At 40.8% G+C, this 22,623-nt stretch overlaps 1 protein-coding gene across 3 annotated transcripts; it reads right to left on the bottom strand.

Annotated features, from left to right (window-relative positions):
• Nucleotides 1-768: 768 nt before the first annotated feature.
• Nucleotides 769-22,093, bottom strand: IGBP1 (immunoglobulin (CD79A) binding protein 1). 3 transcript variants are annotated; one of them, XM_004694453.2, is made up of 6 exons: nt 21,758-22,093; nt 21,115-21,408; nt 14,471-14,663; nt 12,762-12,841; nt 11,950-12,062; nt 769-1,178 (listed from the first exon to the last, which is right to left on the bottom strand). In XM_004694453.2, exons 1-6 carry the CDS (start codon nt 21,946-21,948, stop codon nt 1,027-1,029), a joined length of 1,023 nt encoding a protein of 340 aa, XP_004694510.1. In that variant the 5' UTR covers nt 21,949-22,093; the 3' UTR covers nt 769-1,026. The 3 variants fall into 3 exon arrangements, with proteins under 3 accessions (XP_004694510.1, XP_012589397.1, XP_012589396.1); XM_012733943.1 differs by lacking the exon at nt 769-1,178 and adding an exon at nt 9,596-9,719; XM_012733942.1 differs by lacking the exon at nt 769-1,178 and adding an exon at nt 9,760-10,291.
• Nucleotides 22,094-22,623: the final 530 nt, after the last annotated feature.

The raw sequence follows: 22,623 nt of genomic DNA, 5'->3' as shown, positions 1-22,623 counted from the left end.
CCATACCCCTCCCTCTATACCTCCACACCATTATCAGCATGACTGCGGGCACCTTACCAGCCAGCAAAAAAATGGCCACCATGGCAGTTACCCAGAGCATATTTTCAGATGGTAGTAGGTATCACCCAGCTATCTAGATTTAGTCATGAAAGATGTGCTCTTTTATTTTTATTTCAAAGATACTCAAGCCTTTTACTGATATTCTATTTTCTAAATCATTTTTCTATTTGAAGCTTTATTTCCTTTCATGTAAATTGACTCAAACGATTTCCCTTTACTATTTCACTCTTTACAAGTAAATATTTGCCATTATGAATTGATTTAGCAGAGTTCTAAATGTGTCCTGTAAGTTTTCTTTATATATATATGTATATATATATATATATGTATTATTTTTTTACATCATTCTTCATTTTGTGCATTTTTCCATCTCAGTTGTAATCCCCATGGGCTTCCCGCCACCACTTCATCCATATGCAGTGTTTCCACGCAAACACAGTTCTAATAACCCCTTCCTGTTGTTCTCATTTCTCCTGGCCAAAACAAGAAGACTAGGCAGAAGGGATTGTTGTGGTCATCATAGTTGATTCCTAATTCAATGCCACAGATCAAAGGGAGGTGACCAGGATCTTCCTAAGCCCCCAGAACCCACAGCTGTGTCCCTACTCACCCCCCAAAGCAGTTGATACCCATATTTCTGCACAGGTTTATATGTAACAGAAGGATCTTCTATTATTTTTTAAAGAGAATGCACACATGGAATATATCTCAATGCGTATTTCCTTTTACTTAAGAAACCGGGACATACCATAATGAGGATAATAATGCCAAAATAACACTGCTGGCTCACCATCCAGGTACAAATACACATTTCATCATTGAATACTTTATTGAACACAAAGCAGGGTTAAGCATCTTTGCTTTGGATGCACACAACTAAAGCAGGAGCTAAGGGAGTGCAAGACTGCACAGCTTTCCTTGGCAGGGAGGTGTTCACCCCTATAGTCCTGTCTTCTTGTGTGGCGATTAACCCATGTTCTGTCGGTTGCCGTAGCCCCTAGGATGGGTGTCCTTCCAGTCATCCCACTCCCGAGCTCGGTGGAGCGTTTCCTCGTCATCCTCCTCCTCCTTTTGTTCCTGACCTTCCTGTTGCTGAGATGCTCTGACGAGGTCAAGCTCTGCCAAGGTGGGAAAATGAGAAAGTGGAGGGTTGGGGGGTGTGGAACATGGAGGGAATGTCAGGGATTCAGCTCTACTGTGAACACCACCACATAAAATGAGAGTAAGGATGATCTAGCTGCCTACTGGGAAGTGGGGAGAGCACTTGAACACTTACCAGATGACATGTAGCAAGAAAGGATGCTGGGTGATTTTCACAAGACTGCTCAAAACAAAGTTACCTCTCAGTATGAATTCTATCTTGGGATAGAATTTTTGCTAATATGGCTAACACTCTGACCCCATACAGAAAACAAAATCATAAACTAATCAACAAAATCCCAGCAAACCAAAACCACTAAAGTAAAAAATATTTGTGATTGTATGTGATGTGCCAGGGAGGTAGGACTATTGATGAATTTTTTCTCCATCTGTTTTCCTTTAAGTTATACAAGTGTGTGTGTGTTTGTGTCTGTGTGTGTGTGTGTGTGTGTGTGTGTAAAACTGGAAATCAAGGGTAGTTGGACCTAATGGAAAGAGCATTTTGCATGCGTTTGGAACAGACTTAGTTATGTGGTGTACATCCAATATAAGATATCTCACTTTTGCATGCTCCCTGCAGTGGTATATTTCAGTAAATCTGCCTGTTCTGCTCCCCATTCTGTCTCTGGTGAATCCTCTCACCCCACCACACTTCTGGTCTGTACCCCAGTTCTTGTGAACACAAATTTTAAAAATCTTAAAAAAAATAGAGTATGTGAAGATATGATCCCTTCCCACAACTAAGGAGAGGACCCTTGCAGTTTTGATTCCTACTGTGAAACAAAGATAAGGAAACCAGCCCTCTCCTCAACATGTTTTTATAGGAAGGCTGTACCTTTATAATCTCCACCAGTCATTAAATAAATCTGTACCCACTCCCAAAGTCTCTCTGTGAGCATCTTCCAAGTCACAACCCCTTCTCCTGACAAAGGTAACTGCCATACTATTCTTTACAATAGTAACTGCCTAGAATTTATTAGTTTCATTTCCCATCTGTATCCCAAGTCATCACCCTGGCTATTTATACATTTTCTATTCAATGATCCTTTAGCAAAGCGTTGAACAACTGCCAACACAGTGCAATTAGAATTTTTTTAAAATCACCTTCAAAGATCCCTTATGCCCATTCATTCACAAATGGATTCTCACTCCTTCCCCCACCATGTCCCAAACTCCTGGCAACACTTTATCTACATTGTGTCTTGAAGAGTTCACATAATAATTTGGAGAGTTCATATAACAGAAACCAAAGTGTCTGTGTTATTTTGTGTCTAATTTCTCATTTGAGGATAGATTTATCCACTAAAAATATCCTTTTTGTCCTTCTAATCTACAGGTTCTTCCATTCCTTTCTTTCCTTACAAGTTATCTATTGAAGAGGGCAGGGAGTCTGACTGGTAGAGCTTCCCCAAATCTGGATTTCACTGGTGAGTCAGGATGCCGGCCAACATGCTTGTCTGTGCTTCTGCAAACTGACTACTGGGGGGAGGCTGGATCTAACTCAGGGATGATCCCTTCTGCATTACAGGTGGTACGTGATACCTTTACCTCATGTGTTGTGATGTTAGCAGTTGTCGACACTCAGTATCTAAATTCTTACATTTTCTGGGGCTTTCAAAATGGTAATACTCTCCACTTTTAATTAGCTAGAATACTTTTCTAATGAGAAGCTTCCCTCTATCTCCTATTTAGTTACTCAGGAAGAAATTATGGGGGAGCTATCTCTTTATCCTTATTAACATTTCTATAATTATTTTATTTGTTAATTTCCAGCTTAAATTCTTCCAGTTTGGGCCAGTGTGGCCCAGTTTGGGCTCAGAACTTTTAGCTCCCCACCTCCCCCATTAATATACCTCAATTTTGTTGTTTCTTGTGTTTATTTTCTAGTACTACAAAAACGCTCCAGGCTCACTCTGAATATTCCCAGACCCAGACCCAGACCTAGAATTGGCCATTTTTTCTAAGGAGCCCTGGTCCTTTTATCTGAGAATGATGTCAGGAACCAAGATTTGGATGCTGGATGTGCCTGTCGCTCCTGGCAATTATCTTTCTTGAAGTCAAATTGTCTTGACTTTAACCAGGGAAGCCATGGTCAAATTGGCTTCTATGTCCTTTTGCTATGACTCTAATAATATTTGAAAGTGTCCCTATCTTTTATGACAAGATGTTCCAAGCTCATCTTGTACACTTCCGGCCCCAGACTAGGAACAGTTATTCCCAGAGAAACAGCTGGGAATGGTCTTTCAAGACCACACTCTGGGTTACTAAGTGTGCTCATTGCTACCGAGTTGGTTGTTGTTAAGTCTTTTTGGTGGATAAAACAAAGGGATGTAGGTGGCTAAGTGCGTATTTCTAAATAAAATTTCTCAGGAATTCATGTTCAGGATTATTTTATTTCTAAGTCTTGAATTACATCTGTATTTTTCCACACAGCTTAGTTCTCAAAGGCAGACAGAACTAGAATATCTCATAATTACTCATTCATATTACAGAGTCTTGAAATAACACTAATATTGTCACTAATATTACTGAGCATAGTTCAGTTTTCACATACGCTTTCCCTATTTATCCATTTTCAACAATAGTTGTATTGAGACAGGAAGGGTCCCGGGACAAGGATGGGACAGGAATCAAGGGCAAAATTTTTGCAACAATTTTGTTGTTCCCATGGACTGGTAAACAAGAGGTTAAAAACCTGATGACTTTAGGTCAAGACACTTATTGCCATAGATTTCCTTGGTTCATTTTTTCCCCTTTCAACATTTCTGAGATACCTTTCTACAGCTTATCAAGTTGGCTGCTATGGGAAAAAGGGAGTTGCAGATCCAGAAGAGTCACAGACCTGGAGACCAGACCGGCGGGGCCTGGAGCTGCAGGCACTCAGCCACTGCGAAACATTCACTTGGGGATGGTCACGAGTCCCACAGCCCCCTGAGGCAGTTGATCAGTGCCCACAATCAGCAACAGTAGTGGACTTTAGCTAAGTCCACTCTCCTTGGGCTTTCAGAAATAAAGCTTAACTCATTTTTTTTTCAAGCTCCAGTCTTAAAACCTACATAGACACTGAGCCTCCACACCTCCCCAGTCTCTCTCGTGCCCAGAGAGGTCTCTCCGGAGTGCTCTCTCCTGGATCTTTTGCTTATCAACAAATGATGACTCCTCACAGCCCTGGCCTGTGTCTGTGGAGTCCTCTTTTCCATCTTGCCCAGTCTCCAGAGCCCTTTCCTGGGTTTGGGAGAAGGTCCCCTTGGTCCATCCCTGACTTCTGCAAGAGCTGCTGGGCTGCTAGCTTATCCACTTGTGTGGGGAAGAGTACAGCTGGACTGAGGGGTGTCAGGCCTGGTTGTCCCCTTGTCCAGGAACCACATCTACCTGTCACCTGAGGACTGAACAAAGCATCACATACACTCACCACATAAACCCTCAGTTTCAATTCCAGAAGTAATTATACATTTAATGCTCATCACCAGTCCTTAAGTCAATGTCCTCATCATTTTGGTGGTTTAAGTCAATTTTACCAGATTAAATGTTCTTTAGGGTATTAATACCTGTCACTCCATTTTTCTTGGGCATAAAGTGTTCATGTCAAAAAGTGTTGAGGGTGATCTATTTTCGTTCCTTTATAAATCGCCTGATTTTGCTGAAATGTCAAAGCATTTTTCCCTTTTATAAAAGTCTAATAATTTTATTAGACTGCATCTTGTTCTTGGTCATTTTGTGTCAGAATTCTCAGGTACACAGTGCTTTTTCAAATCAATTTTTTTTTATTCCAGTAAAGTTTCTTTAAGGTTAGTTTTTAGCATTTATCCTTTTTTTCCCTTCAGACTAATGAAGTTAAATTGTTTTACACCTTTGTCAAGATTTTGATTATATAGGATTTCTTCCCTGAAGTGTGATATCACTGAAATGTGATATCACTAGCTGTGATGGCATTTATTCTTTTTCCTTGCTTTGGTTTCATTTTTCAGATACCCTTATTATCCACATGGCAGGCCTTTTCGCTGGCTTTAATAATTTGTGGATTTTTCCAAATCCTGCTTACCTTGGCTTCTTTTTAGTGTGTGTGTGTGTGTGTGTGTTTAAAATATTTTACCTCAGTGAAGCATCTTCTGTTGTGTTAGTTCATCCTTGCTGGTTTAGCCTTCAATTTTGAAATGATTCTTCTTAATTTACTCCAGTTGTTATCACATCTGATTTTTCCTAACCTTGCTTTACAATTCTCTTCCATATTTCATATAATTTTCTTAATGTCTTTCAACTAATTTTCAAACAGTATATTCTACAGCTTGTTTTTTGGCGTGTCTTTCTGGAGTGCTTCTGATTCTCCCTTTTTACCCTTATAATTGTGTGCGGGATTTGACTTTTCTATTCTTATCTTTACAGATTGAGATAAATTTCACATACCATAAAATTCACCCACTTAGTGTGCAGTACAGTGATTTTCAATACTTTCATAGCTGTTATACCTATCATTAATATCTGTTGTTCATTCTTAGTCCTGTTCAATTTCATTTCTATTCAAGGCAATTTCTTTTTCAGTGTGGGAATCTGTCAGAAAGGGAGACCTGGCAGGTCAGTTGAATTCATTAAGGACTAGACTACTCCTTCCCTTTCACACCTTCTGTAGTTTTGTACATGTTTGACAAACTTCAATGACATGAAAGAACCTGGTACTCACCCAGTTTTTATTGAGGTAAAATCACACCAGTTTCAACTGCTGCTCTAAAACTGGACCATCATACTTGGTGAATACCTGTTTGCTGTTCTGGAATTTTCCTGTGTATCAGAATTCTGCTCTTTCTTACACAGACCTTGTGACTATGAGTGATGCTTTGCTTTTTATCTCTTGTTTTGATGGAGGGAATATTGCTTCACAACACTATATAGATTTCAAGTGTTGTCTCTGACCTTGCTCACCACCAAATGTCTCGTCACCATCTAGCACTAACCAATCAACCCATCTCTACCTGTTCCACACGTCACCTCTTTCCCTTGAGTAACCAACATTCTGTTTTATTTTGAGATGCACTGTAACCAGTTTTGTTGTAAATACTGTCTGTGGGGTTTTGTTCTTTTGGTTTTCATTAAAGCATACCAAACATGCAGAAAATGACAGAAACAGCATTGCTCAATGCACTTTTAACTCAGAATACATCCACATAATCAATACACAAATGAAGATACAAAACATCTACTAGTTCCTCAGTAGACCCAGCAAATCCAGTTCCATTCATCAGTCCCTAAGAAGGATGAATACCAAGCTGGCTCTTAAGTCAGCTTATATAAGTTTCACCTGTTTTTGAACCTTATATAAATGGAATCATACAGTATATATTTTTGTCCTTTTTTTTCCTAATTATGTTTGCAAAGTTCTGCTACACCTTCCACTTAGAGCTGAAGATCTACTGTTAAACTTCATTGCGGAACATTTTTTCATTGTGTGACTATATCAGATTTACTTAAACTTTCCATTATACATGGATAGTGGAGTAGTGTCCAGTTTGGGGTATTACAAATAATGCCACACGAGCATTCTTGTACAAGTCTTTTGTGGCCATCGGGTCAATGTCTTCTAGGTATATAAACCCAGAAGTGAAACTGCCTCACTGGGGGCCTGGAGGTAATTCATGTCCAAGTTTATGCCTCACTGCCATGACTAACCCTGAAGCCTTCAACCCACTGTTTTGTCTATTTTCTCTGGGCCTTGTTCTTGGGTCTTCCAATTTAAGGGAAAACCTTAGGTAACTGAGAGTTACATATTTCCCTGTCAGCAGCTTTTGTTGCAGCCCAAGAATTTTGATGTTGCATTTTCACTATGGTTCAGTTAAAATAATTTCCAATTTTCTTTGTGATTTCTTCTTTGACCTATCAGTATTTAGAGTGTGTTGTTTAATTTTAAGATATTTGGGGATTTCTTATTTATGTTGATGACTGCTAACTCATTTCTCTTTCCATTGTGGTCAGAGAACATATTCAGAGTGATTTTGATATTAATGGCCCAGGATGTAGCACTAGTGGGTGCTAGTGTTGTTCAGATTCTCTATATCCTTATTGATTTTCTATCTAGTGATTATATCAGTTATTAGAAGTATCCCACTGTGATTATAAATTTGTCTACTTCTCCATTTAATTTTTCTTCATGTAATCAGAAATGTTATTAGGTATAATCATGTGTATGACTATTCTGTCTTCCCAATAAATTACTCCTTTCATCACTGTGAAATGTCCTATTATACCCAGTAACACCATTTGTCTTGACATCTAGTCTGTCTGATATTACTATAGCTACTGCAGCTTTCTCATGCTGTTATCATGGCATATCTTTTTATCGTCTTTCAATCAATCTGTGCCTTTTTTAAAAATGCATCTCTACAGTCAGCATGAAGTCGAGTTTGATAACCATGATTTTTAAGGTTTGATTTTGTTTTCTCTGATTTAAAGGCTGATTCCACTTACACTGAAGTGGCTGAACTAGGATCTACCATTCTGCTTCATCTCATATGCATTTGTTCCTCTGTTCATTCTTTCCTGTCTTCTTCCCTTTTAATTTCTTGATTAAGATTTTAGCTTTGACTCTTTACATTATTTTTTAAAGAGTATTTTTAGAGCAGTTTTTAAGTTCACACACTGAATGAAATTAGTGTTCTCGCATACCCTCTCCTCCCACACAGGTATAGCCTTCCCTTGCTATCAACATCAGCACCACAATGGCACATTTGTTACAATTAAAGTTCATAGTTTACTTCAGAGTTTTCCCTTGGTGTTGTACATTCAATGGGTTTGGACAAATGTATAAATAATGACATACATCCACCATCATAGCATGAAACAGTCTTTTCACTGCCCCCAAACTGCAGTGCCCTGCTTGTATATCACTTCTCCACCAGTTCTGGCCATCCCTGGCTCTTTAAATGTCTTCATAGTTTTGCCTTTTCCAGAATGTGATTGTTAGCATTTACAGAGAAAGAAGCATTTTCAGATTGGCTTCTTTAATTTAGCAATACGCATATAAGGTCATTCTATAACTCTTTATGGCTTGATAATTTGTCAATGTACCGACTAAAGGACATCTTGGTTGTTTCCAAGCTTAGGTAATTATAAATAAAGCTGCTATAATCTTTACATGCAGTTTTTTGTGTGACCTAAGTTTCAACTCATTTGCTAAACTATATGGTAAGAGTACTTAATCAGAAACTGATAAACTATCTTCTAGTATCTTCCAATACTATACTATTCTGCATCCCCACCAACAGTGAATGAGAACTCCTGCTGTTTAATGTCCATGCCAACATTTGGTGCTGTTAGTGTTTTGGATTTTGGTCACTTAGCAATCAAGAAATTATTTAATGGTACCTTGTTTTAATCTCAAATTCGCTAATGACAGGAATGTTGAGCATCTTTCAACATGCTTACTTACCCTCTGTATATCTTTATTTGGTGCAGTGTCTGTTTAGGCCTTTTGGCCATATTTTAAATGGGTTGTTTCATTATTGGTGAGTTTCAAAAATTCTTTGTGTGTTTTACATCACTAGTCTTTTATCAGATGTCCTTTGCAAATGTTTTCTGCCTGTCTGTGGATTGTCTTCTCATTCTCTTGGTGCTTCATTTAGTAGTGGCTCTAGGGAACACAATATATACCCCCAACTTCCTAGTTACTTATAGTTTACACTAAGAGGATGCGGAGAAAAAGGAACCCTCCTACACTGCTGGTGGGAATGCAAACTGGTCCAACCACTATGGAAAGCTGTATGGACGTTCCTCAGACTATTAAAAATGGAGCTACCATATGACCCAGCAATTCCACTACTAGGATTCTACCCAAAGAACACACAAAAAAACTAATTCAAAAGAATACCTGCATCCCTATGTTTATTGCAGCACTATTTACAATAGGTAAGCTATGGAAACAACTCAAATGCCCAAGTATAGACACACTATTTACAATAGGTAAGCTATGGAAACAACTCAAATGCCCAAATATAGATGGCTGGATCAAGATGTGATATACACAATGCAATACTACTCTGTAATAAAAAAAAATTGTGCCATTCACAGCAATATGGATGGAATAAACCAGAAAGAAAAAGAACAATACCAGATGGTTTCACCTATAGGAGGGATGTAGGGGACCCAAATAAAAGTAAAAATCAAATCAACAGGCAACTATAAACCATTGACACTCTTTGGGGGTTGGGGGGGAGGAAACTGGATCAAAACAGGGCTGGGAAGAACACAAAGGACTATGGTGATGGTACACAGGTATATTGGTGATGGGAAATTCTTGGGGACCATACATAAGATGATAAAGCATACATTGTATAAAAATGAAGAACGATGTAAAAAAAATATATATATATGTATATATATATATATATAAAGGAAGCCATATGTAGTCTTAAAAAATTAGGCTGCGGTGAGGAATGGAGATAAGTCCTTTGTATTTACCCATGTAATTACCACTTCTGTTCTTCATTCCTTCTTGAATATCCATGTCTCCATTTGGTATCATTCCCTTCACCCTGAAGAATTAGTGCCAATTTGCTGGTGAAGAATTCTTTTAGTTTCATTTGTCTGAAAATATCTTAATTTTGCTTTCAATTTTATGGATATTTTCAGTTTTCATGGACATAAAATTCTGGGATGACAGGTTCTCCCCCACAACACTTTAAAGATGTTACTTCCCCGTGTCTGGGCTCTCACTATTTCTGATAGGAAGCAAGCAGTAATTCATAACATTATTCTGATGTACTTCACATGTACTTTATCTCTACTACTTTCAAATTTTTTCTCTTTTTCTTTGGTTTTTAACAGTCTGACAGTGATGTGCCCATATGTGATTTTCTTTGTATTCAAACACGATTGGGGTTTGTTGATATTTCTAAATCTATATCTTTGTCATCATTTCTGCAAGTATTATTATCTGACCCCTTCATTCTTTTTCTGTTCTCCTTTTAATATAACTAGTTTACTGGTATTTTTTTGGTATTGTTTTATTGTTAGTCCATTTTATACTGTTCCACAGGTCACTGAGGCTTGGTTCAATTTGTTCCGATCTCTTGTTTTTCAGATAGGGTGACTTGTGCTGACCTACCTTCAAATTAACAGATGTTTCTATTAGTAGTGCCAATTTATTAATCTCATTCAATGACTCTCAAACTCTATAGATTTTTCAGTTCTAGACCTTTTGGGGTATACTTTATTTTTCTACTGAGAATTCTTATCTTTTCACTCTTTATAAGAATATTTCCCTCTCCCCACCTTGAACAGAGAAATAAGCTGCATTAAAGTCCCTGTGTGCTAACTCCAACATCTGAGTCATTCTGAAGTGGCCTTACTGATTGCTTTTTCTCTTAAGGAAAAGTCACATTTTCCCCATCTTCCCCCCCTCCCCCACATGAATAGTAGTTTAGCATTGAATCTCAGTCTGTGAGTGGTATGTGGTAGAGATCTTACATTGTTTTATTCCTTTGAAGTGTACTTATTTTTCATTTTAGCAGGCAGTACACTTCGCTAGAACCAAAGTACCAAATTCTACCTCCTGTGCCTTGGGCAGCAGTTGAATTCACCATTCAGCAATTTTAGCCCTAACTGGGGTATGTGGAGTCTATCCCGAGAATGCAAACTCCAGGAAGGCAGGCAGCAATTTGGGCAGGGGTTAGAGAGAATTTGGTAGGGATACTCCTCTATGCTTCTCTCCTTTAAGGAATCCCACCCCTCACATTTCAACTGCTAGTCATCCTGAAGTCAGTTTTCTCATTCTTTGACCAAAATAGTCCTTTGGCTAACTTTCTAGTCCAGTTTTACCTATCCTCCACATCACAACAATTGTAGTAGTCTACCCACAGAAGAAATGCTATGGAAAATAGAAAACCCTTTCGAATAGCCAGTCTTCTCTTTCTCTATGCTATTGTAGAAACAACACTGGCATTAGGAAAATTAAGGTCTGAGTTAAAATTCAAGCCTGGCCACTTTCTAGCTATGTTAACTATGGGTAAGTCAGATCTCAAACAGCATTTCCTCATCCTAAAATCTTGCCAAGAATGTCTGCTTAGTGGCACTGTTAAGATCAAGTGAGATACTAGACAAGGAAACTGAGAGGCCAGAAGATGTCCTAGCTATTAAATGGTAAGAAGAACTGATTATTACAGGCTTGTTATTTTTCTGCAACATCAGACTGCTTCCAATTTTCTAGTGACCACCCTCTTACCTTTCCTTTTTAAAGAACCTACTATGACCTAATTACCAAGCTGGGCACCAAGAACACAGTAAGTCAAAGTTCTTGCCTTCTAGAAATTCCAAATACTATTCCCTTCTCCTAAGTGCTCACTGTCCACAGTCTACATTTGCTTTTGGTTACACTGCAGTGTCTTGAGGAGTTGGTTTTTAAAGTTCTATTTAGCTCACTTTGTAACTGTTGTGCATGCGTGTAGGAGAGGCTGGCTTGATACAAACTAGCCTGTCATTACCACAAGTGGAACTGCTGTCCATGGACTTTGGTACTGCAATCTAGTTGCTTAATCCATTTTTATGCCAAGATACATGGAGTCAAAACTGTTTCCACTGCTCCCATCCTCCCAGTATCATTTGTTGTTTAATTTAATAATAAATGAAATATTCCCTAGAATCTATTATTCAGAATCTTTGTCCAAACTGCTCTGCTCCTAAAGAGCAATAATACTTGGTGTCAATTTAAATGCAACCAAGTAAGGGACATAGCAGTTATTTCTATATTCTTTCCGCCACTCGTACCTGGTGCTGGTTTGGCTATCCCCTGATCTGGCAATGCTCCGTATTTCCGACGCTGATCGTACCAGTCATTCACCGTCATAGTCGCCAGACTTGGATAGCCAGCTCCAAATACTCTGCAAGAATCACACGGCATTTAGAAAACCAAATGTAAAGTCTCTTTATAAAAGTCTCTTCTTCAGTGACAAAATCTGTGTCTGTTTCATCATTGCTCTCTCACCTAGCTCTCTTTTGAGGAGTTGTGCAAACTTTTGGAAGGACATCTAAAAGGAGGCACCCAAGGCAGAGGCATTAAAGTCAAGAAGCTTTTATGAGAAGGTAGTTCAGAATCATCTTCCAGTAAGCAATGTGAGAAGCTGATGTCTCACAGAGCATTACTGGCATTGTGGAGGGGGTATTTATAGCTGGTGAGCCCAGACAGTATACAAAGGAAGGAGATCACCTGCCACCCTATGGAAAAGCATCTCAAAGACTCAATTAAATCCGAGACAGGCAAATACAGCCTTTTGAGAACTGCAGCTGAAAACAATAATGGAAAACAATTTGAAGCATGTATCTCTCCCTTAGATTCCTTTCTTCTTTCTTTCTATTTTTCATTTGCATTCTTGTGTGCTTAGTCTTAAGCACAAGTTTGTGAGGGAAATGTCTAATGAGGACAATGAATTAGAAGAGCTAATATCCCTTTGATGAAAGAATAGCCCTCGCAGGTGAAGCCATGACCTTTTGACAATTCCCTTTCTGTTACTCACGCACTACAAGTGAACCATAAAAAACGGGATGGATGACAAAGTAACCCACTTTTCAGTACTACCTACTTGGCTTGGGCTACGTTCCGAGTGAGAATAAAGGGTCTCATTGGAGGCCTGTCTTGTTGAGATGAGTGAGAAGTTGATGCCTGAAAAGGAAATTAATTATCAGAAGTACATCTGCCATTGTGCCCACCCCATGAAGCAGAGTCTTAAGTTTTCAGGTGCTTGAAAGGCCCTATACTCATACTGCACTTACTCTCTAAGATGCGGATGCAGGTTACTCATCAAGGTGGTCACTTAGCTCTCCCTACTGCTTTGCTGAAAGGGAGGAAGAAAAAGCTCTCCCAGGAATTCTCTCATCTCACATAAAAATTACTTTGTTTTTAAAGGAGAACCAAAGCCTTCTTCCATGTTTTGTCTTAAATCCCCTGAGCTGAATCTGAAGGCCCTTTCCTCAGCTGTCAGGCTGAAGTCCAATTATTAAATCTCCCTCTAAAAGCTCTTCAGTGGAATTATGCTATCTATGGTCAAGAGCTTCTGGGGTGTTTTACAAGTGCATGTTTCTAAATGCAAAGGGGAAGAATCAGTTACTAACTTTCATGTACAGAAATGTTTTGAGAAAGTCTGGTTGTCCAGGGAATAATAGAAAGAACAATGGACCATGAAGAGATATCTCTATCTCTATCACTTCCAGAGTCAATACAATACCAAATGGGGGAGCATTAAAAACAACCCCCCCCCCACCAACAAAGAAAGGGAAGGCAAGGACCCAGAAGAATCCAGCCTCAAATGCTTGAAAACCACTCACCTACAAATGCTCAAGGGGCCTTATTCATTCTTTGATCATTTAACATGAGGAACTAGGTTGATGTTACCCTAAGGCAAAAGCTCTTGGGCTAATTAGTACAAATCAAATTAGGAAGGGGGTTCACTGAGGACCTAAATAAATTTTCTGTGACTAGCTGATAAATTCAACTCAATTCAAGTTGCATCCTCTAACGTGGGAGACTATGGTGGTGATGGGTGGGCAAAGTGGGGGCAAGGGGGAAGTAAACATTGTTTTAAAATGAACAATAATGTAAATATATATATAAATACAATTTTAACGAAACAAAACAAAACAAGTTGCATCCTGTACCAAAAAGTGGAAGCACAAAAAGTGGCAGCAGAGTCTAATCTTCTGAAGCAGCAGCTCTAAAACAAGGTTATGATCTTCAAAGACAGCCAAAGCCACGCTACACCAGGTTTTCTTTCCCAGTTTGCTTGACACTTGGGGCACGAAGATGCCTTGCTGTGTCTCAAACCTGTGTGATCTAAAGGTGTGAGAAGGTTCAATTCTAACTCCTCCCCACCTGAAACATACTGTATGTTCTTTTTACTCATCTCGCTCCTCCCCTGCCACCTTTCTTTTTCCATTCCCATCCTATTCCTTGTTCCCGTTATTACAGTCCAGTACATACTTTAATGGTCTAGCCCCCATGTCTTCTTTCAGCAGTCATGACTTCCCATAGCTAAAACCAAATTTTACTTCAGAGACACCCCCCAACCCCCGTGACATGTCACAAAATTACAAATGACTAGAAGACTGCTAAAGATTAGAAAGCACTGGGAAGCAATACTGTAAGCTGAAAGTTCTCCAGTGAACCTTGCCATCTTCTACTAATCTTATACTAAGATTAAGGATTTCAGACACTTGAAGGAATTTAATTACTTTCTTGTAGAATATTCAAGTCTCTGACAGTCACTCTGAATTATACAGGAATGACCAGGCTTACCTCTGCAGAGTCTCTTCCTTTCAGGATCTTTATCTCTTGGTCAATGCTCTCAATCTCTTCCAAGCTGATGCCAACCCATCTTCGAATGTTAAGGAGGTAATATTCACGTACAACCTCCTCATCTGCTTCACCACTTTCCACAGCAGGTTTCAGTGCTGACAATCTCTGTTCCAACTCCTTCTTTTGCTTGTATCTGTTGCACAGAAAAGCATTACCCATGAATAGAAAAATAAACAGTTCTTCAAGAGAAGGCCACAATTAGATTTTACCTCTGTAAATGTCCGGGCAGGAACATGCCAACTTCCATCTTCACAAAAATACAGAGCTTGCCATTAAGGCAGTTTCCTTAATGCTACAAGACAACGATGGGATCAGCAGAATCTGAGAAACACTTCCTGAAGCCAAAAAAATACACAAATACTAGCACCCAAGCAAATCCTCCCATTAGCTTTGGGGAGGGAGTACCTTAGTCATTCTGATACATCAACTCTAACTAGGCCAGGTGTTTACTATCACAGGATGCCCACTGGGGACTCAGACTCTTACAGGTCATTTGCCTGCCACTGGTGCAGGAATTCCTAGTGAAACAACCTTAAAAAATGGTGCCATTTTTTCTTCTGAGCAAAATCTCCCCAGCTCTTCAGACCCATCCCAATATAAAGGCCCCTAAGCACCCTGCCTGCTTCCGGCAGGTGTTGTGGTGTGTGTTCTACGAGTCATCTAGCAAGTATTTACTGAGTGCCTAATGTGTGACAGGCTCTATTCTGATAGCTGAAGACAGAGCAGTATATGGAAGAAAGTTCTTGCTCTCACAAACTTTTCACTCTAGTGGGAGAAGACAGATGAAAAAGGAACAGTTGATGAGTCAGGTGGTGGTGCAAAGAGCAAGGCAAAGCAGACAGTGATGGTTTGAAAGGAAGGGTGCTGTTAATATTCAGGCGCGACCTCTCTGAAGAGTGTCATCTGAACAAGACTTGAAGGAAACAAGCCACGGCAACATCCAGAAGTGTTCAGAGGGAAAAGCAAATACCAAGGTTCTGGGATGGCAGCATGTCTGGATGGCAGCGTGTCTGGCTTGACCTGGTTGGGAAATAGCAAGAAGGCTCACATGGCTGGCATGGAGTGACAAATAACAGCAAGTGAGGTCAGAGAGATAGCCAGAGACATCATTTGTAGAATCCTGTAGTCTGTAAACCCAAAGTATCAGACGCCATATTTAGAGATGAGAAAGCAACTAGAGGCTTTTGAAGAGAATATGTGACGTGGCTAGAGTGGCATGAAAAGACTTTTTGGTATGGGCCACTCTGGCTGTGGAGGAGACTGTAGGCAAGGACATAAGCAGAAAATCAATTAAGAGATACTGCAGCAATTCAGGTAAGAGACAGTGGCTTGAGACAGAGAGGTGCTAAGTGCGGATACATTTAAAATATAAACCAGAAGGAACTGCTGATTGACTGGATGTAAGGATCTGAGGACAACTGAAGAGTCAATGAAGAATTCCACACATTCCCAGGAAAGTGTCCTGAAATCTTTTATGCCTAGCACCCTACTCTAAACCTCCAAAATCAGATGTTCTCTGTAGATATTTATCTAAGCCTGAGATTCTTAACCTGCGGTCCACGGACAGAGGTTTTCTTTTTGTTTCTTTTTGGAGAGGCAGGTGAGCGGGAAGGGTGCTTATCTTTTGAACTCTCTGAAATTCCTACCAAATTCTACATGTAGGGTCTTTGTTTTGTTTTGCCAGGTAGAGGCATTGCGGTTTTTATCAAATTATCCATGAAGGCTATAGCCTATGAAAACAAGTGTTTCCACTGCTCTGGAAACATTTCCTTTCCTTGGTCTGACCATACTTTTATTTATTTATTTGTATTTTTTTATATTTTATATATTTTTTACATCATTCTTTATTTTGTACATTTTTCTTTCTTGTACAGAGCTGGGGTACAAACACAGAGATGTAGAGGTGGTGAGAGGCTTCACCAGAGACAGAGTGGGGAGCAGAACAGGCAGATGGACAAAGTACACTGCTGAGAGGAGCAGCAGGCAGGTCAGGAGAGGTCTGCCGCGCCATGCAGGTCAGCTCCAGGGCCCGGGATCGAATTTGCACTGAAGCGGCTACGGCCAGCTTGCAGTGCTGCATCCTAACCCGCTGCACCACCAAGGAGGGCCCTATTTTGCACATTTTTCATCTCAGTTGCAATCCTTGTGGACTTCCCACCATCACTTCACCTGTGTGATATCACCATAGTCCCATGTCCCCAGTTTTGATTGGAAACAATTTTTTATTGTGAAAACTTGTAGGCTCCTTCTGTTTCTTTAACTGAACAAGCAGGCACTTTATATACTATTATAAATAATTGTCATGGTCATGGAATCAGAGGTATACTTCTGACTGCAAAGGTCAATTCCTAGTTCATGAATACTCTTGGAGAACATGTCACGAGTCCCACTCTTGCCCTCCACCCACTTTGCTGGATGTACCTAAGTCAGGAAAGAGAAGGCATTCCAAGTCTTAGAAAAAAATATCTATATCTAGGCAGCCACTCCTCTGCCCACCTGTGACTATGCAGGTGCTTCTTTCCACCCACTCTCTCCCTCTGCTGGGCAGCAGCCTCCAGCCTGCCCGTGACCTGTACCATGTCGGGACTTCTCTGCACTGACCTCCCTCAGGGGAGGCCGCTCTCCTAAGGCCATCTGCCTGCAACCTTGCAGGCCTTTCTCACTCTCTGCAAACCTGTCCCGTTCAGGGCAGCTCTTCCTGCCCACTTGTGCCTATGCAAGTGCCTTTTCCTCTCCCGTCTCTTTCTAATAAACTTACTCTTTAAATATAAAAATATATAGATCTATAAAAAAACCTCTATATATACACACACACACATGGCCCTCTCTGACCTTCCCTGGTCTACCTTCTTGGTCCTCTCTGACCTTCCCTGGTCTACCTTCTTGGTCTTATGCCTGCTCCCTGTCACCTGTGGGACTTCTAGCTCCTTAACACCTATTCTTATAGGCCAGAATTTTAAAACAACTTGTCTCAGCAGTAGAACCCTTTCTTCTAATGAGAGCTTATATGGAACCCCAGAGAACAATAGATACAACCCATCCTGGTTATTCAAGAAGGCTCCCAATCCCTCCTACCCAGATACTGCAATGGGATCTCAGAGCACAAACAGACTAAAAACCACTGTCATCACTGTTCTAGCCCCCATGGCAAACCTGACACCAAAACATGAAACTCCTGAATTATCAATTCCTGTCCCCCTCTGACTGGGCAACTTTCACCACTCCTTTTTCTGTTGCTAAGCTGCTGAAGAAAGAGTGAATTACGAATTTGTGTCAAGTGGGTGGAATGCAAATTCACATTATAAAACACCAGCTGAGCGGCCATTCTTGCTCAGCTACCACTGCAGTCATTTTTTGTGGATTCCATATAACCATCACATCCCCACATGGCCAGCCATTGCGCCTTCATCTTAATTCCGTAGTTTCACTGTGTCTCCATTCCTGTTTAAGCAGATAATGTTGCCATTACCAAGGCAATCTGCTTACCATCCTGCTTTTGTTCTCAGCCTCTATCCACATTCTTCCGGGTGTCACTCTGTCAATCACCCTCCCTGACGTGAGCATTTACACCTTTCACCCTACTAGCGCCTCCCCCTACCCTTGAGATACCTTCCCTTAACCCACGTTCTAACTTTTCAAATATCCAACCTTCTCTTTTCTATGCTATGGTGGAACTAGCACTAGAAATGAAGTTGAAGACTTCTAGCCTGGCTATACAGTTTCAGGTAAATCAATTCTGAAAATCATTCTCTCTAACACAGCAGTAGTATCTGCTTCATGGGACTGCAAAGAGAATCAAATTAAGTAATACACATGAAAATGCTTTACAAACAGTAATAATAGTTAGCTGATGAGAAAATTAAGGGTAGGACATGCTACACGGCCCCATATATTAAAGTGGCAGAAATTGGTCACCCCAGATCTGAGTCCAAAGTCCAGGTCTGTTCTGCTACATCATATTGCTTCCATTTTCCTGACAACTGTTCTATCTGTCCTCTGTCTGTATGATCCTATTATGGGTCTGGACAACAAGGACACTACTAGGATACTACGGATGCAATTAGTCATGATCTCTGACCTTTAGTAGTTCCAAACCTAGCGAGTAAGAGAGTTATGCTGTGGTAAGTGACAGAACTCAAGTGCTACCGTTATCTGGGAAGTGTCATAAGTAAAGGGAAGCTTAAAGGAGGATGTGATAGTTGCTTTCTTCTTTCCTCAGACTTCTACAAGTCCATCGATCTGTACCCTGTTCAATTTCTTTTCTTCCTCTTCTTTTTCCCTTACATCCAAAGTTTTATCCTTGGCTTTTTTCTTTCTGCATGTTTTTGCTTGACAAACTATTCACACTTACCAACGTTTCTAAATGTTTGGCACTAACTATAAAACAGTCTTGTAAGTTCTAGAAGCATAGTTCCATCTGTCTATGGACATGGCTATCCAGTTGTTCCTTTAGGATTGTAAGTTCTAGAAGCATAGTTCCATCCGTCTATGGACATGGCTATCCAGTTGTTCCTTTAGGACCTAAAGCTAGTAAATCTAAAACTAGGCTCACTAATTACTCAGCTTCCATTTTTTTTTCTCTATTTTCCTCATAGGAAAGGAGGTGCACTTAATCAGACTTACTCCTCAAAGATGGGAATTAGAGCAGAGAAGATAACTGGAAAAACAGGTTTTTGAGAGAGAGGGTGTAGCATTTGAGTATTTTATGTAGGATGGTCTCAGAATAAAAGTCATGATGGGAAGTAAGGATTTACAGTAAGTAAGAATCTGAATAATTTGTTTCTGTTCATCTAAATGCTTTGTAGAAAAGTACTGTCTGATTGCTGTAACTTCATTCTCATTCCTTCTTCCTAGTCTAAGTACTATTAATACATAATTTGTATTTCTGCTTTCTTCCCTTAAGCAGATACCCCACAATACTACTCTTAGCTTCTGCCAAACCAGCCTATTCTCATGCCCCACACATACCTCAAACTACCTACTAGGGGGCTTTTGCTCATATTGTTCCTCCTTTCTGTCAACAGATATTTCTTGTGTACTTTCTACATGTCAGGCACTGAACTAGTAATACCCCAGAGAACAAGTCAGAAATGGGTCCTGCCCTCATGGAATATGTACTGGTGAAAGAGAGAGAACCAAAGAGAGATAAGTGAAGGTATTCCATGCAATGAGAACAAAGACAGTAGAAAGGAGGTGCTCTGTCTTTCTGAAGAAGTGAAAGGTGGCCATGGTGGCCATGGTGGCTGAGTCCAATGAACAGGAAGACAGTAGACTGGAAAGAGGCAGGCACCAGATCACCTTGTAGTTAGTGGTTTGGCTGTTCTGGACAAGAGATACTGGTGGCCCAGACTAAGGTATGATAGTAGAAGTGGAAACAGGACCTAGGATACATGTTGAAGGTGAATTGGCAAGCCTTGCTGATGAAGCAGATGTGGCAATACAGAAGAAGGGAGGAAGAGAAACTACAGTATAGGCCTCTGGCTTAAGGCCAAGTAAATGGTGGTACTTTTACTAAGGTGTTAAAGTGTGGGGACACTTTTGGGGGGTTAAAAGTCAAGGGTTCAATTAGGGCATTCTATGTTGGCAAACCACCCATGTAGGGTGCCGAAAGAAGGAGTGTGAAGCTCAGAAGAGGTCTGGACTAGTGATACAAATATGGGGACCATCAGCAAAAGGTAATGTTGTTATCTCCTCTGTTGGACACTTAAAAACTCTGTTCAGAGGATCGAGCTTGTTACCCAAAGAAATGCAAATGAAAATAATACAGGCAGTCTCACTTTTGGAAGGTCCCATTACACCACTTGGTTTTTTATGAAAGAGTTGTTATTAACATCTGTTTTTGCTAATGGAAAAATCTGAAGAGGTTTTCCACTTTTATGACAAAAGGTGGGGCATGGAAACAGTCTTCAGTGTCTGTTCCCAGAAGCTGAGGAAGTTGTCAGAGGCAGCACTCACCTTCCACAGCAAGAATGGTGTACCAAGTTCAATGCCCGAGAACTATTTTATACAGGCAGTATATGTATCAGGGCATTCTAGCTTTTCCTGTATGTTAGTTATTTCAGGGTTTATGTACTATTTGGTAGATTATAGTTTGGATCTGGGAACACTCAGCATTTTTTCCATATGAACTAAAAATAATTGCATGTCTTCACACCATGTTGGCTTATAAAAGCTTTCACAAAAAAAAAGCTCTACTTTTAGAGAGCAGAGAAAACCTACACCTTTTTAGAGGTACCCATATTCAGTTAATATCCCAAGTGTCTAACATAGTTCCCAGACATAAAGGGCACTCATTAAATGTTTTGTTTTTTTTTAAAACTAAACTTGAACACCTTGTGTCACAATGAAGCTACTCCAAGACTAAGATTAGTTCAGGATGGGTGTCACACACTTGATCCAATACTCTTGAGAACAGAGCTTTCTCAACCTGTAAATACACTACAGCTGCAAGATACTGTGCCCTTCAAAGTTTTTTACTCCACTGTAACATCTGAATACTGTTACTAAGTTTTACTCTCACCAAAAGAACACCACATACCATTCACTTTGGGTGGGCCTCAATTTATATAAAGGTACTTACTTACCTTTCTATTTTAGCCTGTCTTTGAGATGCCATAGCAACAAGGTTAGGGTAGGCCACCGAGGAATGAGCTGTGTTATTTTCCTCTGAGTCGTCCTTGGTTTTGGGCAGCGCAAACTCTGCTATGTGATAGCATCGGCACTGAGACAAGTAGTTTAAAAAGTGTTCTCGAGCCCACTGCAAATGTTCTAGGCGCTTGCTGGGGTTGACTTGTTTCATGGTGAGCGCTCCTTGAAATGCTGGCACCAATAGGTACTTCAGGTCAGTGGAAGATATCTCTTCCAGTTCTTCATTTTGGCTAGAAAGAGCAAAGAGGAGGCTGTGAAGCCTGGATGGGTATTCAAATTGCGGCCCTTGCTTCCTGCGAGAAGGAATGATTGGGGCAAAGGGAAGAACCACGGGAAACAGAGGCCGGTTTTCTGCAGTTAAAGTGGCTGGGTGCTCACACCCAGTACCTATGCAAGAAGCTGGAGAAAATGATCGACCACCTCGGAGGAGAGGCAGAGAATGTAAACAATGCATACAAGGTCACAGCGGGCGGTAGGAAAGAAAGGTTCCCTATCTAATGAACCTAGGTTCAAATGGCTCCATCCTTGGTTACCATTATTTGCCTACGTTCTCAGCCATTATCACCCTCTCCCCCATACCTGAATAAGTCAAGCTGTGATAACATTTCGGTAGCCTTCTTCAGGAGTTCTAATCCCTTGAACACCTTATCCTGGACAATGCGGGAACCGGCGGGTTCAGACGCTACTTCCACCTCGTCTAGAAGCTGCTTGCTGGTTTCGAAGAGATCCGGGAGCCGAGGCGGGAGCAAATCGTCTTCAGACGCTGCCATCTTGGGGAAGAAGGAAGCCGTGGCTTCACTTCCGGGATCAAAGGCAACCTAGGTGGAAAAGAACTTGGCGAGGACACACGAAACAGGAAGAAGTGCGCCATTGGTTTAGTTGCTACAAGGTTACCAAAGCGTCAAGCGACTTCCGGCCTCTGTTTACCGGCCCCGGCAACCGTTTCTATAAACTCGTTCGACCAGGCTTCCTATTGCAAGTGGTTGGGCGGCCATTAAAATCAAACGAGCGAGCAGAACGCCAGGCGCTGTTTTACTAGGTGCTTCTATTCGCCAACACTGGAACGGTAAATTCCATGGGCTCAGAGACCTTGAGGGGGCGATGCGGAATTCTGCGCGTGAGAGCGCGAGGGCGGGCGCGCTCCCCACTTCGCGGAGCGCCCCCAGTGTTGACGGATGGTAGCCGCAGGGGTTCCTGTCCGGCGTAGGGCGGCCGGGGGTGGCGGATCTGAGTGCGTAAGCTCAAAGGTTCCGTAGCACCCACTTCCCCTTCAGCTTCCATCTACCAGCCGGAGTCCTGGGTTCCTGCTAACCAGTCCTCTCCGTCCTTTAGTCCCCTTTACTCGTAGTCACACACACACGTATCTTTTCTTAGTCCAGATAATTTGGTAACCTGCAACTCTAGTCATCCCACAGCCGGCTTCCTTTTGTGCCCCAGTTCAAACA

The sequence above is a fragment of the Condylura cristata genome, unplaced genomic scaffold (assembly GCF_000260355.1).
Source record: "Condylura cristata isolate star-nosed mole 26May11 unplaced genomic scaffold, ConCri1.0 scaffold00043, whole genome shotgun sequence".
NCBI lineage: Eukaryota > Metazoa > Chordata > Mammalia > Eulipotyphla > Talpidae > Condylura > Condylura cristata.
This window is presented reverse-complemented; position numbering and strand designations above follow the sequence as displayed.

Excerpts from the sequence above, each read along its gene's own strand:
- IGBP1 (XM_004694453.2), bottom strand. The coding sequence starts at position 21,948 with ATGGCAGCGTCTGAAGACGATTTGCTCCCGCCTCGGCTCCCGGATCTC. Across the intron at positions 21,409-21,757 it reads TCACAGCTTGACTTATTCAG|CCAAAATGAAGAACTGGAAG; the intron begins GTATGGGGGAGA and ends TGCTCTTTCTAG. Across the intron at positions 1,179-11,949 it reads GATAGCCAAACCAGCACCAG|AGCTTGACCTCGTCAGAGCA; the intron begins GTACGAGTGGCG and ends CCACCTTGGCAG.